Genomic DNA, 10850 nt, shown 5'->3' with positions numbered 1-10850 from the left:
CTGCCCCAAGAGCTCAACTTATACTTATTTTTATCAATCCAAAAGAATGAAAGGCAAAGTTGACCTTGGCAGAACACAAAGACAGAAGAAATGCTGCTAAGAATTTTGCCTAGTGTGCTAATGATTCTGCTAACACACCACCTTGAATATAATAATTCTTTTGAATTTTGGCATAAAGCCAACAATTTTGATGGGAGAGGAAAGTTGATTACATTAACTTCAGTACTTGACTGGTATTTATTTTATTGACCCTGAAAGAGTGAAAAGCAGAGTTGACCTCAGCAAGATTCGAATTTAGAATGTGAAGAACTAGATCAAATGCCACTGAGCATTTTTTACAAAATGTTAATGAGTAATAATAATAATTCCTTCTAATTTTATGTACTGGTGCCGTGTAAAATGCACTTGTGCTGGCACCAGGTGAAATGCATTTGTGTGTAAACATGTGTACCAGTGGCACATAAAAAACACTCAGCACAGTGTAAAATGGTTGGCATTAGGAAGAGCATCTAACCATAGAAATCATGCCAAAACAGACAACTGAAGTCTGGACAGTTCCCCAACTGGCCAATTCCTGTCAAACTGTCCAACCCATGCCAACATGGAAAACAGATGTTAAACAATGATGATGATGATGAATTCTTTCTAATTTTAGTACAAGGCCAACAATTTTTAGGGGAGGGGACAAGTTGATTATATTGACCCAGCATGGAAAACAGATGTATGATGATGATGAACCCCAAAAGAATGACAGGCAAACTTGACCTTAGCAGAATTTGAACTCAGAAAGTAAAAGAAATGCTGCTAAGCATTTTGATTGATATGCTAACATTTCTGCTAGCTAGGCTAGAAATTTTGAGGGGAGAGAGTAAGTTGATACAATCAATCCCAGTGCTTGACTGGTACTTTACTTTCAAACATGAGAGAAGGATAAAATTGATCTCAGAAAATAAAAAGGCCACAAGAAAAACCACAAAGCATTTCATCCAGTGCACTACTGGTTCTGCCAGCCATTATTACTTATCAGCCTTTCAAGGTCAGGCCAGGAAAATCTAGCTACTGGAACTACATAACAATACTACCTGTTCCATGGTCAAGTGGCTGGCAATTAAACTGCCTCCCCCCACTTGACTTGCAAGATGAAGAGGATGTTGTGGACACACAGCAGGACTAAAAAAAAAAAGACCTGTCAAAGGACAGACAAGTCCACCATGCCAACGTCCATCCACATGAGTGGTATCTCATAAAAACATCTTGCATATGGGCCAGCCAACTGTGCAGTTGGTCCAAAACTGTAGCCATGAAAACTCCAATGAAAGAAATTTCCTCTCAAATTGGGGAGCAACAAAGATGTTGACTCACTGGAGTCAACATCCATGAATGAGGTGGTGTAGATAAAAAAAAAATAGTAAATGACACTATATCAATGGATTGAAAGGAACAATGGATTTATTTGTTCCTTAATTTCAAAACACTGAAATATATATGCCAACCACAGAACTTCCATCTGATTTGTCATCAGTGTTTTCTTTTCATAATTATATATATGTGTGTGTACATATTTATCATCATCATTTTACTGGTGTAGGCTGAACAATTTGCCATTGTCAGACTCAGGGGTACAGGTCATTTAGACAGGTTAAAGGACTGCATCTTATGTATTTCATTTTTGATTTGGTTTCTGTGGGAAGATGTCCTTATTAACACCAACCACTTTACAGAATGTAATGGGTGTATCTTTTATGACACCAGTATTATAGAGAAGAAGCAATGTCCTCAACTAAAGGGAACTCAAACCCTCATGTCACTGCTTGCTTGCCAACTTCTTTACAGAGTGAGAAACACAAGTAATTGGGGTATGAAAGACAAAGGTATGAATGATGGTGCACACAAACATTACACATCCAACATTTGAGAATACATATTATCCATGAGCGCTTAGTGCTTACTGTGTGTGCACACATGTGCGTGTGTGTGTATATATATACAGGGTGTCCACAAAGTCTGGGTACATGGGGATTAACACATACTTTAACAAATTATTATTTCTTATATTCAATTGTTTATGTTATGATTTTATTTACTCCATGTACCCAGACCTTGTGGACACCCTGTATATCATCCTTGACATTGTTGTATGCTTGCATGGGTCCAACAGAATTCCTTGAGGAAGATTTTCTATGGTCAGATACCCTCCTGTCACCAATTGTCACCTGTTTCCAAGTAAGGTAATATTTCTCCATGAACAGACATGCTTTTCACAGATTAGAAATGAACAATGTTTGTTTAAAACTGTAATGTAATATTAAAACAAGGGGATGTACATATCTAAGTCCTGTCACATATTCACATGGTCATTTTGAGGATACTTTTTCAATACTTGTTATAAAATAAGTATAATTTTTACATTCTAATGTTATTTTTCTTTCTTTCTTTGCAGATTTCTTGATACCATAGTAATTAAATTCACCCTCTTAAAATGAGTTTAGGTCAGACCTATATCAGACGCTATGCTGTATGAATTCATAAGGGGCTCTCCAGCAGTGGTAATGGTAAGAAATAGTCATTCTGTCTATGGAAGTGACGCTTTTCAGTGTCCAGGTATGCCATTAATGGGTTGACCAGTTTTACTTGGGAAATATTTCTCTTGCAGATTCTTCTTGATCTGGACAACCAAGTTCTATCAATATTGAGCTTCTGAAAACCAAAGTTGAGGAAAATCCAAAACACACTTTGATCATAAAACAGCTTCATGAATTAGGAAAAATGTTTAAACTTTGTCAGTCCCTCATCATCTGACTGCTTCTCAGCTTAATTGAAGGACAAACCCCTGCTCATTATTGAGGAGTAGATTTGCTACCAAACCTGTCCTGGGTAGAAACATCACAAATGATGAAAAGTGGGTTCTCTATAATCATTTTCAATGAAAACAACAATGGTTAGCATCCAGTGAAAAAGGAGTATAGATCCTTAAACCAAGACTACACAAGAAAAAAATTATACTGTGTTTGTTGATATATGAAGGGTGTAATTTATTGTAAAGCGTTAAACCAAAATCAATCAGTTAATGCAAAGTATTGTCAGCACACAAAAATTTGGTTAGTCATAAAAGAGTGTTGCTCTTACATGATAATACAAGACCACATATAGTCAAAGTCACTCAGAAAAACATTATGACACTAAGTATAGAAGTTTTGTTTCACCATCCTTTACTCTCCTGAACTTGCTCCATCTGACAATCATATTTTCAGATCATTACAACATTATTTTGAGGGAAAACAGTAATTGTGAAGAGATTATAAAGGATACTGAGTGTTTCTTTGCTTTGAAACCTGAAGAATTTTATGCCCAAGAGATTTGCCAAATAGATGAGATTATCTCATCAATAATGAGGGCAAATATTATCTTCATTAAAAATATCAGTTAAGATCAAAGAAGCATTTGTTTCTTTCCCGTCTTGAAATAGGAAATAATTTTTTCCAACCTTATATGTACTTATTCTATCATTCTCTTTTGACAAACTGCAAGGTTATGGGAACATAAACACACCAACACCAGTTGTCAAGTAGTGGTGGCGAACAAACAGACACAAAGACAAATATATATATATATATATATACACACACACACAGCAGGCTTCTTTCAGTTTCCGTCTTGCAAATCCACTCACAAGGCTTTGGTTGGCCTATGGCTATAGTAGAAAACACTTGCCCAAGGTACCATGCAGTGGGTCTGAACCAGGAACCATATGGTTGGGAAGCAAACTTCTTCTTACCACACAACCATGCCTGTATATTGCAGGCTTCTTTCAGTTTCTGTCAATCAAATACACTCACAAGGCTCCAGTTGGTCCTGAGCTATAAGAACACACTTGTTTGGCATGACTGAATCAAAACCTCATGATTAAGAAGCAAGTTTCTTTACTACACACCCATACTTGTGCGCATCATAAGGAAGTAGTCCAGGGTTCAGTTCCTATGCAAAGTACCTTGCTATGTACACATGCATATATACATACACTGCACACACACACACACTTGCATATATACTTATATAAATACATCCAAACATACGCGCGTGTACCTGTGTATATACGCACGCGCGCACATACACATATTATATATTACAGTACATTACAACTATGCTTGAGGATACAAAGAAACTTGTCCAAGGTTTGCATTCTAGTTTTTAAGTATAGTTTTGGCATGTTTCGTTGACAGCGGCGGTTGAATTAATATTTTGCGAGTTGATTAATGATTTACAAGGAATAAGTTACGAGGCAATATCTAAATGTATGCATAATAGATAAGCAACAAGCGCTTCCAAAGAAAATTGTTCCTACAGTAACAAGTAGCCATTAATGGAGCAATTCCATTCTATTTCTGTTGTCTAGAATTGAACAGTATACACACATCTAATAACAAATACATTTACAAACTTCATACAATAACCAGAAATCAGGGATCTAATCGTACTGAAGAGAGGGATTCATTTTGTACACTCTTGTAATTTTAGCTTCTAGTACTAATGATACGCTGGTTTATGTAATTAGTCTGACAGATGAAGAATGATAATCGGTCCAACCAATTGATTTACAGCGCAATTTAAATGAATTATTTACGATGACAGCTGATTTTCTATGTGTGCGTGCGTTAATGCAATTGAACAAATTCGGTCTGATTCTATTATCTCAATGGAGACGAACAAATTCTATCCAATGAATTAAACGCACATGTAGAAGCGTTACCACCGACAGATGTTTTGACAGTCCTCAAAGATACTGACACAAATGTTACTTCTTTTATCCATATATATATATAATGCTTGCATTTATGCATAGAATATATACGCGGAATTTTCCTTTCTTTTCTGGGTAAGCATTATCTATAGTTCATTTAACAGAACAGATCAGCAGAAATGGCATGCCTAGTGGTGTTTTCATTTATAGGGTATATTTTTATAATATCCACATAATCTATCTGTGAACGTTCGAGTTAAACAAAATCTTGGAACGTCGTATATACATACACAAAGATGTCAAACATTCATTGTCTTCCCACGCAGTTTCTACCATCGGAACTAACAAGCAAAGTTGACAAAAATAAATAAAACAAATAAAAATAATTACAAATACCAAGAAACAAGTAAAAAAAAAAATCTCATTGTTTTATCTTGTAACAACCATCGTCGTACAATGCGGTACGCTATAAACTGATAAAAGGCAAACAAAACAAACGATGAGGTAGATCAATGAAATTTCTCACCTACGACAGCTAGTTGTCATGTTAGAAGGTAGATAAGATAAGAAATTGTGCTGAAAAGATCACAGAACTCCGGCAAGTGAAAAATATGAGATCAGAGGCGAATTACGGATTTTACTGTCGCTGCTGGTGTTTGTACTGGAGAGTAATGAGAAGGGGAGGTCACTCGCCTATTTCACAATTTTTTTTTTTTTTAATGTTGTTTGCACTTTGTACAGTCAAGAACATTTTTATTGTGTGTGTATGTGTAAGTGACAGGGGAATAGTTTTATCTATAAACCTACTCATGCCAAACAACAACCCACCTCTCTATCTCCCTCCCCCTCTCATAAACGTATACCTGTTGCCTTATTTTAGACAGACATCCCACGCGTTGGAAACTGTAAAGCGTGACTACTAATTCCAGGATACAGTCTATAATTTCACTCTTACGGGAACTCAGATAAAGTCTAAAAAAATCAAGGCGGAATTCTGGTTTAAACACACCTTATAACCCCTGATAACTTTTTCATTTTTTAAAATTTTCAGAAAAGTTTTGCGAATTTGTGTTCTACTCTTTACTCTTTTACTTGTTTCAGTCATTTGACTGTGGCCATGCTGGAGCACCGCCTTTAGTTGAGCAAGTCGACCCCAGGACTTATTTTTTATAAGCCTAGTACTTATTCTATCGGACCTTTTGCCGAACCGCTAAGTTACGTGGACGTAAACACACCAGCATCGGTTGTCAAGCAATGTTGGGGGGGACAAACACAGACACAAACATAATACACACACATACACACATATATATATACACATATACATACGGGCTTCTTTCAGTTTCCGTCTACCAAATCCACTCACAAGGCTTTGGTCGGCCCGAGGCTATAGTAGAAGACACTTGCCCAAGGTGCCACGCAGTGGGACTGAACCCAGAACCATATGGTTCGTAAGCAAGCTACTTACCACACAGCCACTTCTATGCCTAACACACTCTACACACAATTAAGTGAAAAAATTAATTTTAACATTCCTACTCTATAAATCTTTTGCAATTATTTTTAAATCAGAGTTGAAAATACGGACAGTTCAAGTTTTTGCTTAAATCTCAGTAATGGACTACCATTGGGTGCATCACCATTCCATTAAATGTGTTTATGGGGAGAAAAACATTGAAAAACATCAATACATGTCAGAATGGACAAAGTAACGAAAAAGATATCAGGTGGTTGTTAGTGTACCAAAACTCTCCTTTTTTCTAAGCCAAAAGACAGCTTCTCAGCATTTTATAGAAATAGATGAGTATCTTCGTCACAGCAACCACACCACAGAGCATACTGGGTGCTTTTAACGTGGCATCAGTACCTGGGTGCTTTTAACATAGTACCAGCATAGCCTTATATACCAGGTTGAGTAAAAAGTAAGCAACATCTTGAACCATGAAGAATTTGTACCAGATTTTTGCAGTTTTGAATTTTTTTCAACGTTTTTTTGCAATTGTCTGATAATACAGGGATAGATAAATTAACATTGATATTTTTTTCACCGATGTTACAATCATTTGAAATGGAAACTATCAAAGTGCGATATTCAAGCAATTTTGCTATTCAACTGCAAAAAAGGACATAAAGCAGCTGAAACTGCTCGCGATATCAATGAAGTGTTTGGTGAGGAAATGACCACTGAGTGGTCAGCTTGAAAATGGTTTAAACGATTTCACAGTGGAGACCTGAGCCTTGAAAATCATGAGCATAGTTGACACCAATCTGTCATTGATGATGGTCAATTAAAGACCATCATTGAGAAAGATCCACGTGAAACCACTCAAGAACTGGCAAAAGAACTTCAAGTTAGTCAGAAAACTGCCAGCAACCATTTGCATAAGATCAGAAAATCAAAACTGCTTGACAAATGAGTACCACATGATTTGAATGAAAATCAGAAAATGCGCAGATATGAAACTTGTACATTGCTTCTTCTCCGTAACCAGACGGATCCATTTCTTAACTGTATTGTAACTTGCATTGTATATTGGACTCTGTACAATAATAAAAATGTTCTTTGCAGTGGTTGAACCAAAATGAAGCACCAAAAACCTTCCCTAGACCAGAGCTCTTCAAAAAGAAGGTTATGGTGACTGTTTGGTGGTGTGCTGCTGGACTCATCCACTATAACATCTTAAAACCCGGAAAAACCATTACTGCAGAAACATATTGCCATGAAATTGCCAAAATGAATGAAAAACTGCTACTTCTCCATCCCAGACTGGTCAACAGAAGAGAACCAATCATTCTTCATGACAATGCTTGACCATATGTTTCACTAATGATGCTCCAGAAGTTGAGGGAACTTGGCTACGAAGTTCTTCCCCACCCAGTTTATTCCCCAGACCTTTCTCCTACCGACTACCACTTTTACAAGCACCTTGATGGTTTCCTGCGAGAGAAGGAGTTCAAAAATCAAACTGATGCTGAAAGTGCATTCAAAGAGTTCATCAGCTCCAGAACTCCAGATTTTTATGTTACCAGAATAAACAAACTTGCAGCTTGTTGACAAAAATGTGTTGATTGTAATGGTACTTACTTTGATGAATAAAATTTCCGCAGTGTTGAAATATATTGTGAATTTCATGTTTCAAAACGTTGCTTACTTTTTTATTCAACCTGACATACAAACATATAGGTGCAGGAGTGGCTGTGTGATAAGAGGCTTGCTTCCCAACCACATGGTTTCGGGTTCAGTTCCACTGCATGGCACCTTGGGCAAATGAGCTCTACTATAGCCTTGGGCCGACCAAACCTAGATGGAAACTGAAAAAAGCCCATCGCATATATATATATTAATGTGTGTGTCTTTGTGTTTGTTCCCCCACCATCACTTGACTACCGGTGTTGTTGTGTTTATGTTCCTGTAACTTAGCATGTCAGCAAAAGAGACCAATAGAATTAGAAAGAGACCGATAGAATTAGCCTTACAAAGAACAAGTCCTGGGGTTGATTTGTTCGACAGAAGATGGTGCTCCAGCATGGCTGTAGTCAAATGACTGAAACAAATAAAAGAATCTGTATTCAATTAATAGAGGAAAAGAAAATTGAGAGTTGAAAGTTAATAATTTTATTTTAGGTGTAGAACCAATGTTTTCTTGGATGTAATCATCCCTTTAAAAGGTTAATATATCCTCTAATCTATCTTATATATTAAAAGGCAAGTGATCTGTCTGTGTGTTGCATGAACAAATTCTACTCCTATAATTTACGACCGAATTTCACCAAATTTGACATGTGTGCTCTCTTTGATTTAGGGTACTTTTCTTAAAATTTTTTCCTCGAAATTCTGCGTCCCCAACATAAATAGACTACTCTCAATTCACCTAGGATTTGGCTTGAGCCAGCGAAAAATCATGACACCCAGCTGTAAAAAATCAATACTCTACTTTTTCAGCTGTGGCGAGCTCTTATTGGCTGCTTGCACAGTGCTGCCAGCAGTATTCATTTGCTATAGTGTTCATATCGTGTTTTTGAGGAATTGTTGATTGTTTTTGTTCTGCTTTGCAGTGCTTTTTCTGTTTGTGCTTTCTCTCCACGTGTGAGGAGAGTTAGCCATGTCAACGGTGAAGAGTATGTTTTATTCAGACCTTAGCGGGTCTGAATTGTCTTCTTTGCAAGAGTAGCTCGTGCAAGCAGTACAAAAGATGGATGAAAGTTTAAGGAAAAAAAGTTTTGCAGAAGCAACAGAATTCAGGAAAAAAGAAGTGGATTTGACAAATTTAAAAAAACTACAAGAAAAAATGGTATACAAGTGGTAACGTAAAGTTGTTACCACCCCAAGATGTATTGAACTATATGGAGAAAAGAACACTCATATACAAGGTGTATTTGATGGAAGAGAGGAGAATTGAAAGCATGTCGGCAGAAACAATTGAAAAGGTTTTAAGGTCAATCTGGCAAGATATAACATATCCTGTCAGAGGAAGCTGATACAGAACCATAGAGGTGCATTTCAAAACAGCAGGGATAGCTGAAGAACACTCAGTAACCCCACTAAGGATAGAAAGGGTGGTCCTCCTACCCACGTATCTTGGAAGAAGGACTTCCAAGATTAGGATGGAGGGAATCCCACCTGAAATTGATGTGGCTTGGGTTGCAGCAGCCGTACTTCTGAGGAATGAAGAAGAAATAGCTGTCCTCCAAGCCACAAAAACGGAAACATTAAAATGGAAAGGCCAAACATTAGAAATAAGCATACAAAGCACAAAAGAAAATCTCGAAAAAATACTAGAAACAGTAACTATAGGAGATATGGTGTTAAGAGTATGGGGGGGAGGGCAGAATCCCTCGATGTTTCAAATGTGGCCAAAAGGGCCACATTAGAGCGGACTGCCCTTCACAGAATAAGAAAAGCCAGGAGGAAGGTAGGAAGGAACCGGAGAAAGTGGAAGAGGCAATAAAGTTGAATGAAAAAGAACTGTGGAAGGTGGCAGAAGGAAGAAAAGAGAGGAAGAGAAAGAAAGTCAGAATGAATGAAAACCCCAACCTGCACCCACCTCACCCATACCATCCCAACCCCACACTCCCCCCGCACATCACAGTTAATAGTGTAGGACAGAAAGAGCTCTATCAACATATGCTATGATAGCACTATCTGATAGGAAACTACCAATAAAAAAAAATGAGTGACAGATGGAACCTGAAGGCAGGCAGTTTTGATAAGAAATTCACATTCTAGACATGATAGAAAGCTTTGATTTTGGTGAAATCAACAACATTGCCTTCATTAGATTTCTCTAAGGTGACAGCCCACTGGCAGGTGACATAGAAGAGTAGATAACCAATGGATCTGACTTAATGGATGAGGAAGGTGGTTATTAAAGGGAGAAAGAGATTAAAGTGTTGGAAAACATTATTGGTAAAGACTGTCACCATTATCTTTGAGATACTAGAATTGAATGCAAAAGAACAGTAGTTTACAGGATCAGAGGGGGTACTTGGCTTGGGAACAGAATACACTGTGGCATGTTTCCAAAGATCAGAGTGTATCTCTGTAGATTGGAAGAGATTGAAGAGCCTAGTATGTATAGGGGCTAGCTCTAAGGTGCAATATTTGAGGGTAATAGAAGTAACATTGTCAAGATTGCAGTCCTTGTTGGAATGAAGCAAAGAAGAGTTCTTTTGCACTTGGCATGTATGTATGCAAGGTGGTGAGCCTGGGGAGATGGAGAAGGATGGGGTATAGAACTGTGTAGTAACGCCTGCGCATGCGTAGTCTTACGCATGCGTAGAATTAAACAAGCAAGCGTTTCCCGCTCAATTCATTCTCTTTCTCGCTGGCCAGCGATTGAGCATGGACGTGTGTTTAAGCTGTCTCTCTACATCTTTCGGACTTACACTCGACAGCTCGCTCACAACTACAGAACAACGTCCCAACAACTATGCTCATACACACAGAAGCTGTAACAACAAGAACTAAAGATGTTTATATATTTACCACCTAAATAAAGTGTTGTTTAAGTTGTTTAGTCTGGAGTTCAGCGTTCCGTTATATTCTTTAATTATATAGTAGAAAGTCAGGTATACAATCTAAAGATGTATAACCCACTTTCTACTAAAACTG

The 10850-nt window shown here is 37.5% G+C and overlaps 1 protein-coding gene across 1 annotated transcript in view; it reads right to left on the bottom strand.

Annotated features, from left to right (window-relative positions):
• The window catches only part of LOC106879449 (uncharacterized), a 37778-nt gene extending 31943 nt beyond the window's left edge, over positions 1–5835 (bottom strand). Inside the window, exon 1 of the mRNA XM_014929005.2 lies at positions 5265–5835. Coding sequence (XP_014784491.1) covers positions 5265–5284 — 20 coding nt within the window. The 5' untranslated portion in view covers positions 5285–5835. The remainder of the gene's footprint in view (positions 1–5264) is intronic.
• Between the last annotated feature and the right edge of the window lie 5015 nt (positions 5836–10850).

This window comes from Octopus bimaculoides, chromosome 20 (genome assembly GCF_001194135.2).
Source record: "Octopus bimaculoides isolate UCB-OBI-ISO-001 chromosome 20, ASM119413v2, whole genome shotgun sequence".
Taxonomy (NCBI): Eukaryota; Metazoa; Mollusca; class Cephalopoda; order Octopoda; family Octopodidae; genus Octopus; species Octopus bimaculoides.
The sequence above is the reverse complement of the archived record's forward strand: the minus strand, read 5'-3'. Positions and strand labels throughout refer to the sequence as shown.